This window comes from Dendrobium catenatum, unplaced genomic scaffold, assembly GCF_001605985.2.
Source record: "Dendrobium catenatum unplaced genomic scaffold, ASM160598v2 fragScaff_scaffold_1117, whole genome shotgun sequence".
Taxonomy (NCBI): Eukaryota; Viridiplantae; Streptophyta; class Magnoliopsida; order Asparagales; family Orchidaceae; genus Dendrobium; species Dendrobium catenatum.
This window is the reverse complement of record NW_021319579.1, coordinates 1,585,300-1,611,703: the sequence shown is the minus strand read 5'-3', so window position 1 is coordinate 1,611,703 and position 26,404 is coordinate 1,585,300. Positions and strand designations below refer to the sequence as shown.

Below are 26,404 nucleotides of genomic sequence, written 5' to 3'. Positions count from 1 at the left end.
CCAAATTGGAAATCTATCTCGACTAGGAAGAGATGGGGAAGAACAATCAACAGTATTAGCAAAAGCGCTTCATTAATCTTTAAGAAAATTTTTGCTAGTTTAGAAGTCATTATGCATACCACTAGGTTGATTTGGCTGAAAATTTTGTAGCATGAACTTGATTTTTTAAAGAGGGGGTTTGGCACGAGATGTTGGTTGAGTGTGAGGTTTGCATGACAAGCACAAATGCATGGATGGATGTAAGTTGAGTTTGTGTCACAAAATGTGGGTCAAGTGCGGGTTTGTGTTGTGAACATGTGCGATGTGATGGGTTGTTGCTTGTAGGATTAGTGAAGCATGATGAGAAGTTGTTTGAGAGATGGGCTTGTGAAATGCATTATAGGTTTATGAATATGAAGCATTGGCATGTGCGTAGGATTTGAATTGAAATGGAGAACATGGATGGGATGCAATGAATGTATGTGATGTCCTAAACTACAATGGAGACCTTAAGGACTTGGGGGGAATTTGAAGGAGATGTCCCAGGAGGTGGTGAGCACATGAAGTGATTACTTGTTGAAGAGTAGTTTGATGCGAGCAAGTATAGGATATAAATGAGCTTGTAGAGAGACGTCAGGTTGATTGGTGGTGGGGGTTTGACATGAGTGGCCTTCTCACACTACATAGACTCGATGGGAACCAAACTGAGAGCTTTCCATGAGATAGACTTCATGCTAGAGATCTTGGTTTGAATCTTGACAATGGTTGGAGTTCGAATCTTGATAACGGTCGGAGTGCAATGATGACATGCACTTAAATTCGGTCTCACCATTTTATGTTCAGTTATTGAAGTCCTTGTTTGTCTTGAGGTTTTGTAGTGGAGGATGATTTTGTAATGTAGACTAGTTATTGACTCTATGTTTGTGGTCATGGCTTTGGCCATTGTTCAGACATGTCTCAATTTTTTCGTTCAGTAATACCATTTTTTTGAGTTTGAGAACAAAAGTTTTGATGCACTATGTCATTTTAATTTAAATAGCTTCCTAAAAGTCGATTAAAATAGTCTATGTCTTTATTTGAATGCAATATTTGGATATTAGTAGAGTATTGAGTTTTAACAATATTATGGAAGTTTATAAATGTTTAATTCGCATCGGTTTAGTCTTTTAACTAATAAAGCCAACAGTACTACACCACTGTTTTCACGAAAGATTTAATGATTGAGAAGGGCCTCAAATATCACTGTTAGTGTGAGAAAAAGGTTTAGTGAGTTTATACGTTAGATTTAAAGACCTCTCTTTGATGATTAGCAGTAGCAATTGGTAAATTTTACATTGAAGAATATTATTATTTATAAATAAGGAAGGCAATAGGTTTTTTGACAGAAAGAAAATTATGATGTCTTAACATTAAATGTCACAACTTTATTCGTTATTTTCTTTTAGGAGAAGAGGATGCCCAACTCATAGTATGTGCTTGTTTACTCTCGCCGGTGTCCTTGTCCAAATAATGCAGACCCAATGCTCACTAGTATTGTAAATCTTCTTCCTCGAATTCTGAATCTGAAATTCACAGCAATCTTGTGAGAAAATAACCTTATAATTACAATCTTTGAAAATTTTTCTAACAAAAGTAAATTATAGGATAGATTGGGAACGTGTAAGACTAACCTAAGGTAGATAATAGAGTTAATTATAAAGGCTTCAATCCAAATAATTGGAGATAAATATCCATCAATAAATTTTAACTTTAAGATGGCTAAGTTTGGGAGTACATGATGAGAATAGTTGAGCACAAGTTTTCATTTGATTTGTAGCTTCTGAATTAATTATCAACAATTCATATTCTTCCTTCATACAATTAAGGCCTATTTGGAAATTATCTATCTTGGCTATTAGAGAGGTGTTGGTGGTTGCCTTCTCGGCTCGTACAAAGGATCAAGTTGTTCTTTGTTAAGAGTAATCTTGTAAAGGTTGTCTCCATATTTCTGATTTGAGTTTTTTGTGTTTGCTTGGTAGGCAAGACTGTCTCTGTGGTGATTCCCACGTTGCTTTGAATGGTCATGGTTGATTGGTTTATCATGCAGTTTCTAGCATGCATCCCTTTAGAGGTTTGTTTTTTGTTTTTTGTTTATTTTGCAGAAACCACACAATATGCTACTTTTTGTGCTTGCCTTGAATCTTTAGGATGAGCAATTACTTGACCTGCTCCAAATCATTAGTAGCAATAGTAAAGATTTCTATTTGTATGGTGTTTTTAGTCTTTCTAATCATATTTCATCTTTTGCTCTCCGTTCTTCCAACTTCAGCAAAAACCTCTTCGATCTATTGTAGCCGGCGGATTCTAAGAATTCTCCCGTGAATTTCATCAAGATCCTTGTTGAGGTCTACAAGTTAATTGTAGGTTATGGTTTTCTTAACTGGTTCCATTTACTTTTGCACACATCCTCCACATTAATCATTGGGCTCAAATATATCCACGGTTGTATTTGTATTTGGTGACTCTGATCATCCCTTATTTTTTTAATATAAAAATAAAACATCTTGACCTTTTTCCTATGATGCACCGACACGGACACGGCGACACAGCGGCCCTGCGGGAGTTTGCGGGGGCAGCGCCCCCGGAACAAAATTTTATTGTAAGAGTAATTTTGAAGTTTTGCTTGTTTTTAAAGTTCGTAAGTTGTTTGTATGGGAAGATACCGAGTGGTGCCGAGCATGTACCTAACAGTATCGAGCATGTACCTAGCAGTACCGAGCATGTTCCGAGTTTGTACTGAGCGGTACCAAGCATGTACTGAGGCGAGCATGTACTGAGCGGTACCGAGCATGTACCTAGCGATACCGAGCATGTACTGAGCAATACCGAGCATGTACTGAGCGGTACCGAGTATGTACCTAGCGATACCGAGCATGTACCTAGCGATACCTCATTTAATAACCGGACACGCGTGTCCGATTTTAATTTTAATTTTTTAAATTGCGACACTCCAATGCTGTGTCGGACACGTGTCCATGCCGTGTCCGACGCGTGTCCGTGTCCCACACTTGTCCGACACTGCATATCCTCTTTAAGCGGAGTGTCGGTGCATCATAGCCTTTTTCTGAATGCTTTTGCAGTATTGTGAACCCAATAGAGTCAATATGCTCTTCCATGTAGTTGATGAGCCAATACATCGCATTTTTAGTATCCAAAATTGTATGGGGAGGATATGTTGCATCGTGTGGGTATCCAAGTTTTCCTTCCATTTGGATCAGGTGACTATTGGTGGTAATTCCTACAATTTAGTAGAAGTAATATGGAGTGGGGAGTGATCCACAAAAGAGAATGGATTAATGGCGAGGCTTGGTAAAGAGGAAGATAAACTACCCTCCTCTCTGGCCTTGCTTAACCCAGTGAGGGAAGCCATCGCCAATCTCACTTTCGTGAAGTAAACAGGCTTTGCTAACATGTCAGAAAGAGGCCAAAGAATTCTATTCCATTTCACTACAATTTCTCTTGGCTGAAAGAAAATGATTTAATACACAAGGACTACCAGTAATATGTGGAAGGTCAGCTGCTGTACTTGATACAATAAAGTGGGAATGATCAAGGTAGGAAGTATGCATAATTACACCAAAAATATATAAGAGAATCTATTTGTAAATATCGTAATGGAAAACATCAATTCAAACACCCACTCCACGATTTTTCTTGTAGACAGATATTCCACAATTTGTGAAGTTATCTTGGAATTCACCAGCAATAAAACATTCCTAATTGCATTCCATGGACAACAAGCTACCAATTAATATTTCAAATAGTAGTTCATGGGTTGCAGGAGGCAACTTTCCTAAGGGGCTGTTTGGTTGCTTGAATTAGGAGGGTAAAGTAAAATAAATATATGTATTTACTAAATTCGGCTGTTTGGTTAATTTTGAGCGGAACAAAAGAAAATCCTCCGAAGCATTAGGCATGTATTACGGGAGGCAGATCCTGCGACTTCGAAAGCCGCTCAAAATGAGCGGGTTTGAAATTCTTCGCTCAAGAACCAGCCTCCTGCCATCCCTCCTGCGAAGAGCGAAGTCGAATAGCCAAGAGGGAGCCGAAGTCGAATAGCAACGAAAGAAAGGAAGGAGAGATCCGTGCGGTCTGTCGCTCTCACGCGAATGAACGAAGTCGAACGACGACAAGGGAGCCGAGAAGAGACGGTGCAATCTATGTCATTGGTCGACACCAAACCGGCAACTTCGACACTCACCGCCGGGCCGCGCGTGAGGCTTTCTGCTACGCCACCATCATCGTCGCCTTCCTTGACGATCTCCGTCCCTTTTCCACGGCGCTTATTCGCTCGGCCGTGCTCGGCCTCTCTGATTTTCATGTTACTCTTCAGAAGCTTCGTCTTCTCCTCATCGATTGTGCTCGCGGTGGCGCCCGCCTCGGATACTCTTTAACGCCATTCATATCGCAGGCGAGTTCCGCGTTATTCCCCGCGTTCTTCGCCGCGCTTTCCTCTGAGCCTGCAAAACCAAGTAGGCGCTGCCAACCGAAGTCGATGGTGCCGACTGACTGATACGATTGTCGCTGGCGACCGCCGATGCAGTGGCTGCCAGAGCCCGAAGTTCCGACGACGAGATACTCAGAGTTTTTTCTTCATTCCTCGTCGGAATAACTTTCAACGGCAAGAAAGCTCCGACGCCATCGCTTCGACTTTTGGATTCCCCGTTCTGCTGCTGCAAAACTCCACTTTTAATACGAATCTACAAAATAAAAAAGATTTTGTTTTTATGGATACATCACCTTGTGGGAATCTTTCTTGAAATTGACAATCTCATCACTGCAATTATCGTTCCAGAGCTGAACAGAGCTTATCCAATTCGGCGATGTTCCAATCCGGTGGTAGGTTGGTGCGCTCAATGCTCAAGCAATTCAAATCCGGCGAGTCTCCTTGAATTTTCCTTGAATGTCCTTCATATGCTAAAAAACAATGTTTTAAAAAGTAGTTTTAGAAAGTAATATTTTATCCCAAACAATGCCTAAGAGCCTTTCAATTCGAGGCTTATGAATAGCTGAAAAAAAATGTTTTAAAAAGCAGCTTTAGAAAGTAATATTTTATCCCAAACAATGCCTAAGAGCCCTTCAATTCGAGTCTTATGAATATAACAAAAAATATTGAAATTGGAAAATGGCGATGTGAGAGGTTTTGATGAAAATACTAACAGATGGTTGCACGAGTATCCATGATTTCTATCAAATTATTTTTTTAAAAATAACTTTTACTTTACTCTGGATCTACCTAATCAAACAAGGGAAATAGTTCTCCTGCGTTTATTTTGCAGACAACCAAACAGTCTCAACGTATTCGAAATACAATACATTTACTTTACATTGCATTTACTTTACACTACATTTCTTTTTCAGGCAACCAAACAGCCCCTAAATGTATTACACGAACAAGCTGCCAATTAATATCTGCAGAAAATAGGTTACGGGCTGCAAGAAGCAACCTTTAGGGATTTTCAACAAAGTACTATGACAATGTTCCAATACAGCTAGCCATTTTAACTTCAATCAAGCTTGGATCTATGATGTACAGACATGGACATGGCGACACGGATACGACACGACACAGATACAAGACACGTCAAATATTGAAAATATAGGACACGGGTTGGATATGGTATTATAATTTTTATATTTTAAAAATAGTTTATAAAAATTGAATAAGTATAATTTAAAAAATAATTTAGAAATAATAAGTCATTTAATTGGAATTTGCGCTTAAAATGATTAATATTAGGATGCCGAGAATCGGGTGTTGGTGCCATTTATCAGTCATCGAGAGAGGAGATGACAATGTTGTCGAGAGTCAGGCATTGATGTTATAAAGTAAATATTGGGCATCAATGTTAAGAGGGTGTTTACCGTCGATGTTTAGAGGGTGTTGGTCATCGATGTTAAGATGACATTGAACAAATATGAGATATCAAGTTATGGGTGTAGAAATTGCTAGCATCAAACATCAATGTAAAAACTGCGTCAGACTTTGATATGGATATCGTTTTGAAATGTTGATGTTGTAGAGACGTCAGTCGTCGATGTTGAGATGACATCGAGCATTGTGAAATCAAAGTTGTAACCCGCCAACGAGAAATGAAAATGAGAATATTTGATGAATGGGGTATTAAGTGCGGATGATTGATTTGGTATTGTGGATGGGAAATAATTTAATTTTTATATTTTAAATAAGTAAAAATTTTAAATACAATAAATTATATTTAAAAAATCATTACATATTTATGATATGCGTGTTGCCGACACGCGTGTCCAATTTCTATTTAATATTTTTAATTAGACATGTTTTCGGCTTGTCGGACGCGTGTCGTGTTAGATACGTGTCGGACACTGCACGCCTCTCTGAGGAGAAATGTCGGTGCATCATAGGTTTGGATCAATATAAAGTTTCTATTTTCCTCTCATAATGTTTTAGAACACTAACAATTTCTCACTTTGAAAGTTTTATCATCCTAAACTATGATGATTATTTCTTTTTATTACTTTCTTTATACTTTAATTTATTTATCCATAATTTCCACTGTGTTGTGAGGTCTAATTCTTGGAATCGCCTTGCATTAGTGAGAAACTTTTATTTCTTTTTCAGATCCACTTTAGAATGTGACAAAGCACTCTCCCCATTCATTCAAACATGTATGTATCCATGATTGCAAGTTTGCACGTTAATGTAAAATCAAATTTAATTTCTCACATCACATTTCTATGTCTCATTCCTTTTCATACTCACTGAATTCTCATCCTACGATGCACTATATGCCCCTTCTAATTTATCACCGCTGGTTATCCTATCTTTATTAGCTGTGAATTTGGTTGAGACCAACATTCCTTGATACCAACTTTCGATTGTGCACTTTGTTTTAAAAGTGGGGTTATTGAATTGAATTGTTTTCTATTAAGAAGGAAAAATATTATTTTTTTGCAATAGCAATAAGATTTTAAAAAAGGCTTAATTGCACGACATTTAGTAATAGTTGTAGATGCATATTTATGAGTGTAAAGAAAGTAATTAAAAGAGAATAATATGTGAATAAGGCGGTTCAGCTAAAAGGTGATATGTTAGTCTTCCAAAACTTGTTAAAAGAGCAAATTGGATTTTCAAGGTAGATTATTAAAAGAGACAAAGATGAATTTTAAAGTTGAATTAAATTTGATGCGGATTAAAATAGATAGTTTCATCAATAAATTCTCCTTGAAGTTTCCCGAGAGTACTAAAAGAGATCCTATGCAGGTAATGAGACTTGATTGTGCAGTGAAGTGATTTAAATGGTTATCAATCAAGAAAAGAAATGTGGTTTCAATAAATGAAATTAGTGGAAGTAATATGATATACACTAAGGGTAGTAAGTGAATTCACAGTTATTTCTCTTAATGTTTTGTTTTGGAGGTTAAATACTATGTAAGAAGAATAATGAGATGCATAATATATCTGAAGCAAGAAATGGAAGATCTAGATACTTAAATTAGGTGAATTAAGTAAGTTAATGTGATCTTAGCTTAAAATAAAGAAGATTTATTTTGAAAATTATTAAAAAATTTGTTTTAAGACAGAAACATCTTTTAAAAAACAATGTGAACAGCATTATAATGCATAACATCCATTTAATTGACTTGATATGCTTAGTTATCATATTAGCATGTTGACATAGCTGATGAAAACTTGAACTTGCATTCCTAGTCAGCATGAATTATATTCTGATCAGGCATTTTACATTACTTTACTGAAAACTGTAATAAAGTTTTCTATTATATTGTTCTCGCAAAACAAAAGTTCAACATTGAAATTATTCTTCAATTCTTCTACAGGGAACTCTCCGTGGTCTTTGCTATGACTTGGGTATTCCTTTTCAATCTTCGATGTTGAAGTATGTGAAGTGCTTTTCTCAATTTTATTGTATTTACTGCAACATTTTCTATTTTGATGGAAAAATTGTTATTATTATAGTTACAGAAGATATAGATGTATATAATAAATAAAGCTTGATGCACGAAATTGCATATCCTCCTCTAGAGCCTTCTACTCATTATATAAAGAAGAATAGTTATCATATAAAACAGTGAACGAATGATTTGCTTGATTAGATTTATCCTAATAAAATGCAAATAATTATATTTCTAAAAGCTAAATATTCAAATCTATACTACTTAATTATATGTATTTCTAGCTAGAATTTATAGGTAGTATTTAATCATGTAATTAATACATATCTCATTGATATCTCCCCTAGAATTTATGGTAGTTTATCAGGAAGCTTTAATTTGTCCACAAGTAATTGATGCTATTGTCATTTCCCTGCCTTCATAAATATGTTTATGCAGCTGCAAATTACAGCCCCCGCAACTGCAAGTTCCATCTACGGTAACTGCTGGCCACAAACACCTGCAAACAAGTAAATGAAAGTTAGCACAAAAAAAATAAAATTAATGCTGGAAGAGTAAAGCTAACTATTGAAACTAACCGCTAAAGAAAGTACTGAAAGAAAAAAAAACATGGTACTATAGCAGACTACTAATGTCGAGTTAGTAAACAACTAAAAACTACAATATAGTGCAACGCTAGCAAATAACTACAAACAAGAAGCTCTATGGGTATAGCCCAACTTTCCTTAACATATATCTATTGACAACTTCTAAGTGAAGCAGTAAGTCTCATGCATTGGGGAAATAATCCTAAAACCTATTCACACTTAATTCCAGACAGCTTAGCCTATAGGGCTAAGTTGTAAGACCCACCAACTGACAACTTCTAATAGAAACCGTAAGTCCAACTTTTAGGAGAAACATCTAGGTAGCAACCTAACCCTAGACCCCTCTATGGGCTACTTCCAAACAAAACTTCTACACGGGCTACTTCCAAGCAAAGTTGTAAGACCCAACCCGAATCCAAACACAGGCAACTCCTAAACGGGGTTGTAAGACCTAACATAAATATAAAAAACTACGGGCAACTCTTAAGCAGAGCCATAAGTTCTAACCCAAACCAAACCAAACCAAATTAAAATCCTCATCTCTTCGCTTCAGTTTACTCGAGATTCCTGAGAGGAGGCAACCCATGGTTGCTAATCAAATTCTATGGACACTACAATCAATGGTTGTTAGTGTTAGTAGACTGAAACTTACGGTGTATCCGGGATGACTGAACCATGAGATCTTGATCGGGTATACCTTCTTCCCCCCATAACTAAAACTAAAACACTTGCACACTTCTACTCTTCTTGAACAATTAAATATAATTTTATCCTTAATCAAGAATGCTCTTCTATGTGTTATGAATAATTAACTATTAGGGCTTGCGCTCATACGAAGTGGAACCTCATAACTAAATAAACTCTAACACTGTCCTTAGGGAAAATCTGGTTAATTTAAATTCCAATCTACCTTGGGAAGAATGGAACCTAAAAGCTTGAGAGAGCGAGGGTTCGTGCATTAGCGCAACATTTCAATTTTCTAAGGGTGAATAGTTTACAATTACAATGTTTGTAGAAATGTGAAGAATATAACTAATTCGATTATCAAAAGCTTTCTGAATTGAGTACAATCAACTTCAATATGTTTTGTCTACTCAATGATAAACCAGATTGGCAGAAATTTGGATGGATTATCTGCATGTATAGGAGTAGATTGTTATGAGGAATATAAATATTTCAAACCAAATAATATTTGAACATGCTATAAATATTGTGTGGTATTTAGATGTAGTAGATGATTTAGATATATAATGTTGCTTTTTTACTATTTCATGAGATCAAATAAGCATCAAGAAACACACACCAACTTGTGACCAGTGTTGAGTGTTGGGATACCCAACCGAATCCACATCACCATATCCCTCTAGGTGTAGAGCAAGTGGAAAGAACAAGTTATGGCTTGGTGTCCCAGTATGATATAAAATGATTCGACAAAGGGCAGCTTGTGGGCTCCAATAATTTTGCGACCTGGCCTCTCTGTATTTTAGGAGAGTTTTAATGGATTAAGTTTCAGGTGAAAGTTTTCAAAGGTAGATTGGATTGAAGATAAGATACTACCTAGAGATATCACCGTCATTTCATTAGGATTTTAAGATCTGAGTTCAGGTTTTCTATAAGTGTAATACCCTATGGTTAATTGGCCTTCTCGATGATAGGAGAGCAGTTTTGATTAAATGTTAGTTGTTAGGTAGGCACTAAGCACCTAATGTATAGTAGTAGCGAATTTAATATTTTAGGATTTGAAATTTATTATCTTTCACTTGAAACAGATTGCGGGGGAAATGATGATGAACTCGATCAAGTTCCTATGGTTCCGTCGTCTCAAGTTGTTGTGGTCCCTGGTCTATTTAGTCAGAGAAGGTTGTTGACTTAACCTGATTGAATGATCCTTATTGGCAACTATGGGTTATAGTCATTCAATGCTATTTTGTAGACCTAGGGTGAGTGTTTGTCTAAGATGGCAAATTCAAGTTGACCTTAGCTAATGGAGAGTTGTACCCTATTAAATATGCCCTACGATTCATTACTCAAGGGTTTTAGCCTTTGAGGAATATATGGGTTATTTTGCAAACTTCCTAATACGATCACGTAGTAGATACATGTCCTTGAAAGTTATATGAACTGTTCATTTCAAAGCCCAACAGTGAAATGATTTGTGTGCTCCATCCTGATGGTAGTGGAACACATTTTTGATGTAAATGCTACATTAGCTGATTTGCATAAGTCTAACAAGGATAGTTTTAGAAATAAGTTGTGCTAATTTTGTGCTACAAATGCTTTTTTTTTTCTGACTATGATTGCTTAAATTTTGCTGATGGACACAGGTGGGAAGCTGGTCCAAAACCAATAGATGGAATTTGGGCCCCATGGTGGTACAGTAGCGTACACAAATCAACGGGTTTCAAAGCATCACGAGCATATCCAGTGGTATGAATTCTCATTTGTGGGTCATGCTTTAAGTTATGGAGTGATCTACATGTTGGTGATGCTGAAATGTAGTGTATGTTTCTTTCATTCCATGTATATCATCAATGATTTTAATGCCATTTGTTATACCCCTCCCCGTTTGTTCAGTCAACTTATTGATGAAGTGCTATTTTTTCAGAGTTCTAGATGCACAGGGACAATACTTCGATATACTATTTATTTATTTTTCCTGCAGAGTGTAAAGGCAGGGCTGATATGTATGTTATCAACCTACCATGTTCTCTTAGTTTAGAGGGTTGGATCCTTGTCGCAGATCATATCATCTCTACATTTCATTCAGGATTTGTAAATTTTCATATTTCTGTGATCCTTCTTTCTTATATATTATATATAATGATGTAGTCAACACTATCATGTTATCCGAGTTTTCTTCCTGTGAAATTATTAACTTTTTTGGAAGAATTTTTATTTTTATTTTTTTTTGTGCTCACCATTCTGGTAGCAAGATAGCAACCATACTTTAGAGGTCAAAGCTTAAAGCTGCTGGGTTGATTCTGTAATTTAGTGTAGACTAAGGAAACTTAATTCTTTTTATAAAATTAAACTATACAAGCAGGCTAACTTTTCAGTTTCCCTTAATACAATCATCTCATCACTCGTATTTTTTTTTTCTTCTATTTTTTATGTCTGTGCTTAGTTTTTTCATTCAATCCATTTGTTCCAGCCATTTCCTCCAGCTCTATATGACTTGTTTGAACAAAGTTTGCCATTCTACAAAATGCTTAGGCGCCATGTGAGACGAACCTCTTCTCTGCAACATTCTTTACCTGCTCCAAGTCTTCCTGTCCCTGCCAATGAGAAAATACTCGTTTGGGTAGGTGATGAAATTTTACCTCGAGAAGATGCAAAGGTATTTCTATTTATGCTTAATGTCTTAGATAATGCTTGGAAATCTTGTTTATTTATTATGTCTGACCATTTACTTCTGAAGGTCTCAGTGTTTGATTCAGTTGTACAAGGAGGAGATGCAGTTTGGGAGGGACTTCGTATCTATGATGGGAAGGTCTTTAAGCTAAATGAGCATCTTGACAGGTATTCAGTTTGGACTAGTATTTAGTTCAAAGAACCTTTTTTTTTCTTGAATAAGATGTAATATTACTGGCCTTTGATTGCAACAAAAACTTTTTCTTTTTATTCAGGTTGTTTGACTCGGCCAAAGCCTTAGCTTTCATCAATGTTCCAAGTCGTGAAGCGGTTGGAATCTATTTTGTTCTTTGATTTTGATTGTAATTTCTTATTATGCCATCAAGGATTCCAAGTCCTTAAAATTTGAATTTGATTAGATTCATGGTATTCAATGAAGTATGTCTCTAATTCAACCTCAATAAACTTCCGGTTCACTTATATTTTAGATCAAGGATGCTATTTTCACGACACTCAATTTGAATGGCATGCTTGACAATGCTCACATCAGGCTCACTCTAACACGGGGTAAAAAGGTAATTTTGTCATCCTATTGTAAGGCTTCATTTTATCCCATGAAAATGCTCTATTATTAACTTTCCTGAAGCTTCTTTTTAGCATGCAATATTTCAATTGAATTTGCTCAATTTAAAATATTGTTATGCTCTATTATTAACTTTACTGAAGCTTCTTTTTAGCATGAAATATTTCAATTGAATTTGCCCAATTTAAAATATTGTTTACTTTTCCCATACCTATATCTTTCAGGTTACTTCTGGAATGAGTCCAGGATTCAATCTCTATGGGTGCACTTTAATAGGTTATCTTTAGTCAATCATCTCTTCGTAGCCTTCTGAATATTTTCTAAAATTTATATCCACTTAAATTTTTGTTCCTCCAAAAGACTCGAGCAAGATTGTTTGTTAACCCTACTGAGTTCACCTCTATCAGAATGATGGATTGACAACTTAACAGAATTTTTGCTCATATTATATCATAATCCAGCAATGATAAATGTGTATATGGTTTGGCTGCATAATTAGGCTTAATTTTGTGTGGACACTGTAGTGCTTGCTGAATGGAAACCGCCTGTTTATGATAATTCGAAAGGTATAACTCTGGTGACTGCCACTACACGTCGCAACTCACCTAATGTAAGTTCCATTTCTGACAACTCTACTTTTAACTCCTTTAATTAGGACTTCTATTTTGCTGTTGGTTCCGGATTGATGATTGATATTTCAGCAACTTAAGCTATTTAAGCAAATTTAATTTGATTGAACTTTTCTACTCTTCTGTTGTTATAGTAAGTTTCGCAAATGAAACATGAAATCTAGAGACAAACTCATCGTTTTTATCATCATCATCATCATTACTGCTAGCCCAACCTTTTTTTGGCTAATTTTATGAATCCTCATTGTTTATTAATTCTTGTGGTGTGTTGTACAAGATCTTGAACCTATTATGTGCCAATTTTTCACAAAACTTGTATTAATGTCACATTTGTTTGGCTCTTTTTTTTTTCTAATGCTTTGGTACTGAAGTTATCTACTCATATAATGGCTATATTTAAGATTTGTTTATGGTGGCTATGAAAATGACTTTTTTATTAGATTTACATGAGAATTTGACTCTTAATTTGGCACAATGGGAAAAAAGATTTATGCAAACTAACCCACGTAGTGGTATAAAGACTTGTTATTGTTTTTGTGGTTGTTATGGAGGTAGCTTTTTTGTAAGTTTTAGCAAAAATAGATTTTTAAAAGCTAGTATGATTATTATAAACTTCGCCATTTTGAAAAAGTCAAACATCTTCTTTCTTGCACATAGCACACTACCATATTTGATTATAAAAAAATATGTTTGACTGTAAATTTTTTTGATAAGTAGCAAGAAAATTTTATCAAAACAAGTCCGTGGTTGCCATCTAAAAAGAAAAATTATAAAAAATCCCAAACAGACCCTTGCACCTTTTGTTTTATATATTTTAATCACTTAAGTTCAAAATTTTCATTAATAGATGCTACTCCATCTAACTTTCTAATATAATCATTTTATAATTTAACTTTTTTCATTTTGTCTTGCATTCTTTTTTTTTTTCATGCTTAAAATTACCATCAATGTTTCTTTATTGAGTAAACTGTCAAATTTAATAACATAGCTAACTTAATTGTGATTTTATAAAATTTATGTTTAAGTCTCTATGTTGATTAGCAAGCTTTTTATACTAAATATACAATTGTCAAACTAATCACACTATGTGTCAATTTGTTTTTTAGTAATAATTTTTTATAATTAGTAATATGACATCCTCTAAAATTATGTATAATATATAGTCTATATTCTACAAAACCTTTTCTTTTATCTTCTAAACATTTCTTTATTATTTTAATTTTTCATTTATTTTAGCAAATGCATCATTGATTAGAACTAAGTTATTTACAAAAAGTATGAACCAAGGCAGCTCACTTAACAATGATCTATAATAAGCGAAATTTGATCTATGTATTCCAGTCCTTTATCTGCTAGTTGTAGCTACCCTCTATTTACAACTGTTATGCTCCTTTGTTTCGATACGGGGAGAGGTTTCCATAGGTATAGGCATGAGTTGGAATTTGTAATTCCATTTATTGAGAGAAATTTGGTGGCAAAACTCTAGGGAAACTTAATAATTGATGAAAGATGGAAGAAAACAAACAAGATACAATGGATCTTCAATTTGAGAGGAAGATCCAGCTCTCCCAATCTCTAGCCGACGGCTAGGCTCAAACAAACCTAAGAGAAAACCAAATTAAAAAAAAAAAAACATAAACCCTAACCCTAACCCGCTCCATCTATTTAGAGATTACAAATAATATTAATTACTAATCAGCCCCTCCCAATTTTAATTCCCCCCTAAATTGCCCCTCATTAATTTTGCATTCAAATAATGGGGCTCCACAAGGGGGGCCAGCGGTTGTGTGGTTCGCTTGGAATAAACTAGGGGTTGACCCTGGTTTTGGCCAGGCTAGATCGGTCCTTCTTGGACCAATCTAACAATTAGCAAGTGCTCTATCTTATCGGTGGGTATGAAGAAGACCATTCGAGAGAGTGGAATGATTATGCCAATTTTTTTAGGAGACTAGCTATTTCTATTAGCATCTCTCTTCTATTCCTCAAATAAAGCCCATCTTCGTTATCCAAGATATCATCCAATTAATTGGCTTTGTATTGACCATTATAAGGAAGGATAAGGCTCAAGGGGAAAAGCCTTCTAACTTAAGAGTGAGGCTCCATAAGAAGAACAATATTTAGTCTTTAAAAAAAGACAATAAGGTCCACTCCTTGGTCCAACCTCTAGTGCTCTTTCCAAAGAAGTTTAAGGAGAATGATAACAAGAAGAAAGTGGAGACCTTCTCTCACACCTTATGACCGCTTTAGGTTGATACGAAGCAAACATAAAAACATACTACTAACTCATTACACATTATAACTTCTAACTTGTATAAAATTTAAAATGTTGACCATTCCTAGAACAGAAGCAATTGCAAATAATAATCATCCATTTATCTATAGAGCTGCTAAAATAATTTAGGATTCTTAATATATCATCAATAAAAAAATTATATAAATCATAATAATCATACGTGCAAAAACTCTATCATACAACAAAATTGTACACTCAAAATATCAAAACTTTATTCTTATTTGGGTTCTACCTTGTCCTTTTCCTTTACCTGAAATAATGTTTAACATAAAATGGTATAAGGAAAATTCAACAAGATGAATAATTTAAAAATCGAAAGTAATTATAATGAAATTTTACTTTATATTTGTATGGTAGTCTTATATTTTACATTAAGTCCTTGTACATGGAATACCTGAATTAACATTTGATATCCTTCATGATCAAAATATTTAATTTGAAATAAATTTTAGAGAAAACATTAAAATTTTAGACATTGATCATATTTCATAAAACTATTAGCTAATCATCTATGAACTTCTTTTATTAAGTACATATATCTTATAAAGTTCTTATGTGAGCTTTAAAATGTATCATGCATATGGAAGTGGTTCATTTAGCTACTATAAACTCGAAATCTATGTGCCTAAGACCCTTTAGCCTCCCTATGGGCCCACCTTTGTTGCTCTACTTGTGAATTTAACATACAAATGTTAACCGGAGGACCCTTTGTCCTCTCAGGAGGCTCGCCTCATCCTATATGTACATTTGTCATATGACTAGTCCATCCATATATATGATTGTTTTTTAAACACCTTTTATTAAATTTAATTATTCAAATATCTCAGTGTATACATCTCATTTTTATCTTATAATTTTATATATGTATTTTTAAAATTAAGCAAAATAAACTTAATAGAAGATATTCAGATTTAAAAAAAATGGCTAGTAGTGATCGAATTTTCATAAAAGATAGTTACTGAAATTAACTTGTTATCAATTTAATTTTTAAAATTAAATTTGCATATCTTACTTAATTGAGATTGATGATCAATTCCCAGATAAATTGTCCCGCCATCAACATCCTGATGCCTCTTTCATTTGAACACTACGTAAATAATAGATTTTTCACGTAAAAATTGAATTATAATTCTTGAAATAGTTAAATTTCAATTTATCCTCAAAATAATCGTTTTTCATATAAATATCAAGCTTCTTAACTCTTATTCACAGTCAATTCAACAAAGAAAATTACGAAAAAGCAGACTTTACCTCTCAAGCCCTAGATTCCTTCTCCTTCCTCCAGCTAGCATCCGATTCTTTTCCTTATATGAAAATATATATATAGAGAGAGAAAGACGAAGAGAGAGTGAGGAGAAAGATATAGAGGAGAGGAGAGAGTAAACGGTAGAGAGAAGTGAGTAGTTGGCCTTGGCTTGGGGTGGTTGGAGGAGATGGTTTGGGAAGGGAGCTTGCTTGACAGCTTGTAGTCAAATAGAGGGAGAGGAGGATGGGAGATGTCGTCACCGATTTCTTGGAGTTGTTTTGAGGTGTCTACTAAGGAGGAACTAGGGTGTTGAGGTTGGGTTGTAGCAAGGCTAGAGAGGATGAGAATGAGGTTTGAAAAGGCAGGGTTGTTCGCCAACGATGGCTTGGGTTGAGAGGGGTCGAGGTAGGTTGTGTGTATCGAGGGAGAGATAAGGTTGTTAATGAAGAAAGAGGGGATCTCAGAGTGGTTGCTGGCGGTTAAAGGCCATTTGTTTTGATAATTTTAGTGTTCCTAACATGCCAAGGTAATCCATTTTTCAAATGGGCGACATTTGAGTTGTTTCGATCATGGTCAAGGTATTTTGAACTTGCTACTTGTGACATTGCATCAATTAATCGTTATTCTCATCGCATTTGTTTGAATATAGTGTTGAACATATACATAGGTCAATACTCTGGTTGGATGATGAATGATTGAGTTAACAATGCACTTAAAATATCAAACTTATGTTTAACTGTGGTCTTTAGATCAAGATCAAACAATCCATAGTTCATCTCTAAGCTCCAACGACCCTAATGCCAATTTGAAAAAATAATAGAAATTTGAAAATCTATATCGCTCAGCTAAGTGAGGCTAGCCGCAGGGTGTAATTAAATTTGCTTGTTGTATTGCATGTAGCTGATGATTATGACACTAAACAGGCCTAGGTTTTAAGCGTTATACCTTATCCTAGTGGTTTCAGAGCTCGAATTTGATCCAACATATTTCCTTTGACTTTAGGAATCTTTAGCAAGCCTCAGCTTGGTTTGGGATTGTCCAGACCAGTGTATCAATGGAGTTCTGATGAGCTTAATTTGGCAGTTGATGTTTTTGATGGTAATGGAGGAGAAGTTTCATATGAAATGAGAGGGGATGGAATTAGGGAATGGTAAGCTCAATTGAGCCTTGGGTTTCTTATTACTTTCTCCTTCTTACTTGACCCATTTCCTTAGGTTTAGCTTGTCATAGCCAGCCCAGTGGTCAGTGATGGTATCTTGGTCGATTGTGACATTAGCAGCAAGCCAAGAGCAGGTGGGAAGCTATCATGTTCTTAAAGAAAAGTAATTTGTCTTATTAGAACTAAATTGGCTAGTGGTAGTGGGTTAGTTAGTTTTAGGCTGATTTTTGTTGGGTCTATTGGTTAAGTCTAATTAAGCTTTGGTTGGCTGGGGTTCAAGGGCATGTTAGTTTAGTCCATTGGATATTCTAGGTTAATTAGTTTTTTATTCCTTAAAAACTTAGGTGGATTAGGCTCCTAATTGGACCATTGGCTCAATATAGGGTAGCTTGGGTTTAGGTTAGCCATTTGTCAAATCTAGGGTTTAGGATGACTCAAAGCCAACCCAATATGTTTGTAAACCCCATTAGAGTTTAGTTGGATAACTTAGATGAAATCCTAAGCTTTGGTTTCACCAATTCACCTATCCAAGACTTAGGTTAGATTTGAATGAACCTAACTAAGGCTTAAGTCATATGTCAAATTTTGGTTAACCTAAGGGGTCCATAGGATGATTTTGGATCCTATGAGGCATTCCCACTTAAGTTTGTCTTTTGTGTCCATGTTTAAACTTAGGTTGGGTTGTAGTTAGCCTAGTATTTAAATCTGGTAAGGGCTTGTCGGCCTGAAGAAGTAAACTAAAGAGAACCTCAGTGAATTGTCATGGAATAAATCGATCTATAATGTTCTTGATTGATCGAAGGCAAGCCTTATATTGCTCAATAGGTTAGCTAGATAGAGCTTTTGAATCTGTTCTAGAGTTGAGTGAACCTTGAACCAAGTCAAGGTAAAATAAGGATAGATTCCAAGCTTTAAAAAGATCATCTTGGTATATATGATACCAGTGATAATTGCTTTAATTAACACTAATAATATTTATTTGTGGTAGGGTTAATCAAGCTAGGGATTATGGTTATGATGCCATATTTCCAATTCAGCTGGATATATTTGGTATCTTGCCCAATGTAGCTAGACAAATGAGCGACAAAGATTTAGCTTAACCATGGTTTTATGATACTTGAGCTATAAGCAAAGTTGAAACATGATGTAGTTTGGGTCATACTTGTCTTGACTAGGTGTATATGTTGCCTAGACTTGGCAAGCCAAAGCATTTGGCAGTAAAACGGAATCACATGAAAGTGATGCCAACACCTCTAGACGCAATAGAAGCTTTGACTAGCCTTTCATGTGAATTGGGTGGCTTGTAATTATTTTATTCATCATCAAATACAAGAAATGCATCACAATAAAACAGATGGATATGCTTTCCTAACCATCAATCATGCTTTCCTTCATCATGAGAGTCCAAATAACCTTTCATGTGGAATATGTTATTTTAATAAAAAATGATATTGACTTCAAACATGTTTTAGTAGAGGCATAAAGGGTTCACTAACAAAGAAACACTACTTTTTAATAGAGCACAACTTAATATTCCCAAAGATGATTACAACTTGAAGTGGATAAGGTAGGCACATACATTTAAGGGGGTTGTGCATTTTTGGTATTTAAAAAAAAACACTTCTAAACTGGTAGCACTATGTGTATTGACTTCATATGCACTTTAATGTGGCCAGATTCATCTGAGGTTGTATTCTCAATCATACTTCAAAGTCCTCTAATCGGAAACAAGGACTCTCAACCCTTTGCTAGGTCCAGCTCAACCTTGGACAGCATTTTCTTGAATTTCCTTGGAGGTTAACCAACAACTCATAAGGGTCATAACTATGTGTTTGCTGTGGTGGAAATATTTTCCAACAGGATCATCCTCACAATTTGCAAACAATCACTAATAAGGATGTGGAAATTTGATTCTTTCACAGAGTTTGGGCCAGCTCCCAAAATCTTTAATCTCCAAATATGACTTTCACTTCTTAACCAGCTTTTGGTAGTCTTTTTGGGCCATAATGGACACCATTTTAAAGAGAAATATTGTCTTCCATCCACAATTCAATGGCCAAACCAATGTTGTCAATTGCTATGGTGCATCTTTTGAGAGCTTCACCTCATACTATCCAAATATATGGGATGAGAGCCTGTTATATATCCAGTTTTTTTTCAATTATTCTATGCATGCATTCACCAATCGAGCTCCATTCAAAGAATGCTTGGGTTATTTTCTTGGAAGACTGTTTAGAATGTAGTTCATCATTGAATCAACATTTACAATTTCTCAAGAAGGCATTGGTCCTAGAAAACTCGATGATTTCTCAAGGGAATTTGACAAATGCATGAGGTAGATAAGTAACTGTGTAAATATTGCAAGCTACAAGAGTTCTCATAATTGTCCTTGAATTAACGGGAAATATGAAGAGGGGATCTCATTCGCTCCATGTCGGCAACGAGTACCTCTAATGAGAGGGGCACAAACTGAAATCAATGTGGTATTGTCCATCCCATATAATAAAAAAGATATATTATAATGCATATTAATTGAACCTTCTTGCTTGCATGTGATCTGCTTCTTGGTACATTTGGAGAACCATACGTCATTCAAGTCATCTTTGCTAGATGATGAACCAAAATTAGTTTCTCTCCACTTGTTGTCTTAAAGTTAGGATAAGAGAAAGTATTGAAAGAAGACGTGATACCATAGAAGAAGACTTAAATCACTCGCGAGGATGTAAAGGCAGCATACAACATCGGCATAAAGGGGAAAAATCTTATGCCTCCAAATGTTACAATCAAGAGCATAAGAAGTTCTTTCCCCATCTCTTCATTAAATGAATTATTTGAAGTGAATTTTCTTCTCAAAAAGAGATGCATGGTCTGAAGATCTATAACAATCTAGTTTTGAAATGTCTTTTGTCATATGATAACCTTGACATTCTCATTTCCCCTTTATAAAAAATTACATTCATGCATGTTTTAATATTAAATCTGTGTCTTCTCGTTAATATATTCATGCATTTTTATTGAAGGATCATCTATCTTTATTGAAGCTTGTCTTTTCATATACTCATAACCATTGCCTTCATTATATATGTGGAGGTCAGCCATAGGCTTTAGGCATGGGTTAGAGTTTGTAATTCTTTTTTTAATGAAGAAAAGCTTTGTTGATTTAAAGTCTTCAGAACTCCATTCTCTTGCAGAATGTGCGATTATAGTAAATTGTTTTTGAACTAATACCTCTTATGCTCTTTTTCCACTTTTGACAAAAATTACTAAGCCCTCTCCCTTGGATGCATTTCAGCATTTTTACAAAACTGTTCTTACTTTATTGCCAACATAAAACTAGTGTAACTTTATTGCCAACTCTTCTACCTTTTTTTTTAAGTGTATCTCTTTCTTGGCTTCTTCCAATTCCATACAGGAATATGTAGTAACAAGCGATGGACGAGATAAACGTGCTAGCACAAAAAAATGTTACAAATTGTGTTTTTGGCTAGGACTTAAAAGTGTAATCCATCAATTGAGGGTGAGAGCTAATTGGAAAACCTAACTGCAGACTGATATGCCGCTGGCCCCTCCTGGGCAGGCTGGACCGGTCCTGGTTTACTCCAGGCGGCAAACACAGCAGGGGGGGGGACTCATGTGGGCCCATCATGGGCTTAATGCAATAATTTGGGGGGAAATTTTGAATGAAAAGGGTAATTAGGTAAATTGTAATCCTCCTTTAATGATAATTAGGGGGAAAAGGAGGGAGAGAGGGTTATCTTGAATTTGAATGAGAATTTGAGATCTAGGGTTTCTTGCTTTGGGCTCTTGGCGTAGTCCGAGATTGGAGAGTTGTTCTTCCTCTCGTATTGAAGAACAAATTGTATCTTTGCTATTTTATTCGTCTACTAGTAAAATACAAGCCTTTGCTTTCAGTTTTCCCGTGATCTCGCACTGTTTTCTTGTGTAAAACTGCTGTTCACTGCTGAAAACAGCAGTTTTTCTCCTTGTTCTATTTCAGTTTTGGCTAGGAATTACTTGAAACTAAGTATTTCCTATCAAATTGGTATCAGAGCATCATTTTTGGGACCTTAGGCGGCTGAAATCTTTTTTTCAGCTAGCTTTTGGCTTCCGGAAGTGATATTTTTTTAGATCCGTTGGGAAGAACGATGGCCGGAAAGAAGGTTGACGTCTTGGAAGGCGAAGTCGGCCAATTGAAAGCCGATTTGGAGGAAAGATTCTTCAACTTTCAAAACCAAATCATCTCCAACAATGAAAGGTTGGAGGGGAAGTTCACTACAATGGAGGCAATGATGAAGAAACTGCTTGAGATGAAAACCAATCCGGTGATATCGGAAGTAAGAGAGACCACCGACGGCCATGGCATGGGAGGAAATCCAAACCCCTTGCGGGGGAGGAGAAATTCGGAGGTAAAGATCCTAGAGGAAGAGAACGACATGCCTCCTCTAGAGCCTCTGTCGAGGGAAGAGATGAGCATGGGATATGACAGAAGGGGGGCTGATTTTGGTGGGAGGAGAGAGGGATCTCATCGCCGAGGTGCTGAATTCGAAAGAATTCAGCGTCGAGGGGGAGATTTTGAAGGAAGAAGGGAGGAACGTCATCGTCGAGGTGCTGAATTTGAAGGTATTCAGTGCGAGGTGATGATGTTGAAGGAAGGGGAGGAGAGTATGAAGAGGGGTTCGAGTATATTCGTCGGAGGGACGATCGGGACAATTGGGGAGCGCCTCCTCTGAGAGGAATGAGAGGCTATGGAGGATACCGGGGAGATCCCAAGGTGAGAAAATTGAAGATGCCCGTTTTCGAGGGGGAAGATGGCCATAGATGGATATACAAGGTGGAGCGATATTTTGCCGTCAATGGGTTGACGGAAGAAGAGAAATTAACAGCGGCAGGGATGTACTTGGAGGGGAAAGCCTTAGCCTGGTATCAATGGCGTGACAGACGGGAGCCTATCCGGAGCTGGCGAGAGTTTAAAGAATGCTTACTAGAGCGTTTCCGAACCGATGGGCAAGGAGACTTTTATGAGCAATTCTTTGCCCTTATCCAGGAAGGCACAGTGGCAGATTACCAGGAGAGGTTTGGGTATCTGGCTAGTAGGCTGGATCATATATCGAAGTCAGCCCTGGGAGCATAAAGGAAGCACCCAAGGAGAAGATGGGAGGAGGAGGTAACAGTGGACATTTCAAAAAGCTGACTGAGAAGGAACTGCAGGAGAAAAGAGCAAAAGGGGGGTGCTTCAGGTGTGATGAGAAGTACATGCCGGGGCATAGGTGCAAAGACCGATCTCTTCAGTTTCTCCTCGTTTGTGAAGATGAGGAAGACGAAGAGGGAGGTGGGAATGACCCTGAGGTGGAGGAGGAGAAGTTGCATCTGGACGTAGTAGAAGTCTCTCTGAACTCAGTAGTGGGACTCACTTCGAGCCACACTATGAAGGTGAAAGGAGAGATCTCTAATCGTGAGGTTGTGGTGTTGATAGACAGTGGAGCAACACACAATTTCATTTCCACCCAGATTGTGGATGTATTGGGGATGGAGCTAGTGGATACCGGAGGTTACGGGGTAATGATGGGATCCGGGAAGGTGGAGATGGGTCGAGGAGTCTGTCGAGGAGTAGTACTGAAGATCCAAGGGATCCATGTAAAGGAAGACTTCCTTCCCTTGGAATTGGGGAGTACGGATGTCATCCTTGGGATGAAGTGGCTGCAGACCTTGGGGGAAACCAAAATCAATTGGGGTACACTGAGGATCGAGTTGGTGGTTGGGGGCAGAAAGAGGACGATTCAGGGTGATTCCGGACTGACTAAGGCAGGGGTTTCTCTCAAATCCCTCATTAGAACCATTCAGGAAGAGGGGGGAGGCTACTTAGTAGAGTTGCACCGCCTGGAAAGGGTCAGATTGGAGGAGGAAGGCAATGTTCCCTCTGCAGTACAGCCGCTCATACACCAGTTCAGCGGGGTATTTCACCCGCCCCAGGGTTTACCTCCTCAGAGAGAGTTGGAGCATGCCATTAATTTGAAAGAAGGTGAGACCCTGATCAGTGTCCGTCCTTACCGCTATCCACAGATCCAGAAAGATGAGATTGAAAACCTGATCCGGGAAATGCTGGAGGCGGAGATTATCAGACCCAGCAACAGCCCTTTTTCTAGTCCTGTCCTTCTGGTCAAGAAGAAGGATGGGAGTTGGAGATTTTGTGTAGATTACAGGGCTCTGAATAAGGGCACTGTACCAGAAAAGTTCCCAATCCCTGTGATTGATGAGCTGTTAGATGAGCTACATGGTGCAGTGATGTTCTCTAAGCTGGATTTAAAATCCAGATACCTCCAGATCAGAATGAGGGAGGCTGATGTTCCAAAGACAGCGTTCAGGACACATGAAGGGCATTATGAATTCCTGGTAATGCCCTTTGGGTTGACTAACGCTCCTGCAACCTTTCAATCCTTGATGAATCGGGTATTCAAGCAGCACCTCAGGAAGTTTGTCCTGATCTTTTTCGATGACATCCTGGTGTACAACAGGACTGTGGAGGAGCACTTGGAACATTTGAGGGTGGTAGTGGAAGTGCTTCAGGAGCATCAGTTGAAAGTCAACTTGAAGAAGTGCAGTTTTGCTCAAGCGAGTGTGGAGTACTTGAGACATGTGATTTCCCAAGAGGGAGTGGCAGCGGATCAAACTAAAATTGAGGCAATGCAGAAATGGCCACTACCTAGGAACCTCAGAGAGTTGAGGGGATTCCTAGGATTGACGGGATATTACAGGAAGTTTGTAAAGGGGTACGGTACCATTCCATGGCCCCTGACTAAGCAGCTAAAGAAAGACAATTTTTGCTGGGGAGAGGCAGCCACCCAGGCGTTCGAGAGGTTAAAAGAAGCCATGACGACGGTTCCTGTTCTAGCCCTTCCAGACGTTGGTCAGGTCTTTGTAGTAGAGACGGATGCATCAGGATATGGGCTAGGTGCAGCGTTGATGCAGAATCACAGGCCAGTGGCATACTTCAGTCAAGTGCTTTCAGCCAGGGCTAGATTGAAGTCAGTGTATGAAAGATAACTGATGGCCATCGTCTTGGCTATTCAAAAATGGCGGCCGTATCTCTTGGGAAGCCACTTCATCGTGCGGACTGATCAGAGGAGCTTGAAGTATTTGCTAGAACAAAGGATGGTGACTGAAGAGCATCAGAGGTGGTTATCCAAACTACTAGGCTATGATTTTGAGATCCAGTATAAGTCTGGTTTGGAGAACAATGCAGCCGACGCTCTATCCAGATGTGTGGGGGAACTCCAGGAGTTAGCTCTGTTTGTACCCTTGATGGTCGACTGGGGAGCCATCAAGGAAGAAAGCATGTTAAATGAGAAATTGGGAAAGATCAGGGAGGATCTAAGGAAGGATAAGAGTAGCCATCCGGGATACTGCCTTGAGGGGGAGAGACTATTGTATCAGGGGAGGTTTGTCATGCCACGAACCTCCATTCACATCCCCAACTTGTTGCAGAAGTTCCACGGTAGCGCGATGGGAGGCCACTCAGGAGTTCAGAAGACATACAAGAGGCTAGCAGCAGAACTCTATTGGAAAGGGATGCATAAAGATGTGGAGGAGCTGGTGGCGAGGTGTGAAGTGTGCCAGAGGAACAAATACATGGCCATGACGCCAGGAGGGCTGTTACAACCATTGACACTTCCAAACAAAGTTTGGGAGGAAGTGTCCATGGACTTCATTGACGGATTACCACAGTCTGAAGGATACACTGTCATCATGGTGGTGGTGGACAGACTTAGTAAATATGCACACTTCATCCTCTTACGACATCCCTACACCGCAGTGACAGTGGCAGCAATATTTATCAGGGAGGTTGTTAGACTGCATGGGGTTCCAGAATTGATAGTGACGGATCGAGACAAGGTATTCCTTAGTCAATTTTGGAAGGAGTTGTTCCGATTGCAGGGCACTATCCTCAAGAGAAGCACCTCCTACCATCCGCAGACATACGGGCAGACGGAAGTGGTGAACCGAAGTGTGGAGACTTACTTGAGGTGTTTTGTGTCGGAGACTCTGCAGATGTGGGCAAAGTGGCTGCCTTGGGCTGAATATTGGTACAATACGACGCACCATTCTGCCTCTCAGATGACCTCTTTTAGAGTGCTTTATGGAAGAGATCCCCCACACTTAGTGCACTATGGGAAAGGAAGTACACCGGTCTCTTCAGTTGAGCAGTACCTGGAGGAAAGGGACAAGGTGCTGGAAGAATTAAAGAAGCATCTGATGAGGGCCCAACAGATCATGAAGAAGCAGGAGGGGGGGGGGGGGGGACTCATGTGGGCCCCATCATGGGCTTAATGCAATAATTTGGGGGGAAAATTTGAATGAAAAGGGTAATTAGGTAAATTGTAATCCTCCTTTAATGATAATTAGGGGAATAGGAGGGAGAGGGTTATCTTGAATTTGAATGAGAATTTGAGATCTAGGGTTTCTTGCTTTGGGCTCTTGGCTTTGCCGGAGATTGGAGAGTTGTTCTTCCTCTCGGATTGAATAACAAATTGTATCTTTGCTATTTTATTCGTCTACTAGTAAAATACAAGCCTTTGCTTGCGTTTGCTTTCAGTTTTCCCGTGATCTCGCACTGTTTTCTTGTGTAAAACTGCTGTTCGCTGCTGAAA

At 37.6% G+C, this 26,404-nt stretch overlaps 2 protein-coding genes across 8 annotated transcripts in view; both read left to right on the top strand.

Moving 5' to 3' along the window:
* LOC110113769 (branched-chain-amino-acid aminotransferase-like protein 1) overlaps positions 1 to 26,404 on the top strand; it is a 76,746-nt gene that overhangs the window by 19,632 nt on the left and 30,710 nt on the right. For 6 of the 7 annotated variants that reach the window (XM_020846453.2, XM_020846451.2, XM_028698630.1 and 3 more), the window contains 8 exons: positions 7,837 to 7,895; positions 10,823 to 10,925; positions 11,650 to 11,835; positions 11,917 to 12,017; positions 12,125 to 12,179; positions 12,338 to 12,424; positions 12,657 to 12,708; positions 12,957 to 13,042. In XM_020846453.2, the coding sequence (XP_020702112.2) occupies positions 7,837 to 7,895; positions 10,823 to 10,925; positions 11,650 to 11,835; positions 11,917 to 12,017; positions 12,125 to 12,179; positions 12,338 to 12,424; positions 12,657 to 12,708; positions 12,957 to 13,042 (729 nt within the window). The remainder of the gene's footprint in view (positions 1 to 7,836; positions 7,896 to 10,822; positions 10,926 to 11,649; positions 11,836 to 11,916; positions 12,018 to 12,124; positions 12,180 to 12,337; positions 12,425 to 12,656; positions 12,709 to 12,956; positions 13,043 to 26,404) is intronic. The other variant, XM_028698629.1, reaches the window with a different exon arrangement.
* LOC110113770 lies at positions 21,796 to 22,874 on the top strand. Its single transcript, XM_020846456.2, has one exon. It carries the CDS (start codon positions 21,905 to 21,907, stop codon positions 22,487 to 22,489), a length of 585 nt encoding a protein of 194 aa, XP_020702115.1. The 5' UTR covers positions 21,796 to 21,904; the 3' UTR covers positions 22,490 to 22,874.

Bases quoted from the DNA above. Each gene is read 5' to 3' on its own strand.
- LOC110113770 (XM_020846456.2), top strand. From the start codon at position 21,905: ATGGCCGGAAAGAAGGTTGACGTCTTGGAAGGCGAAGTCGGCCAATTG.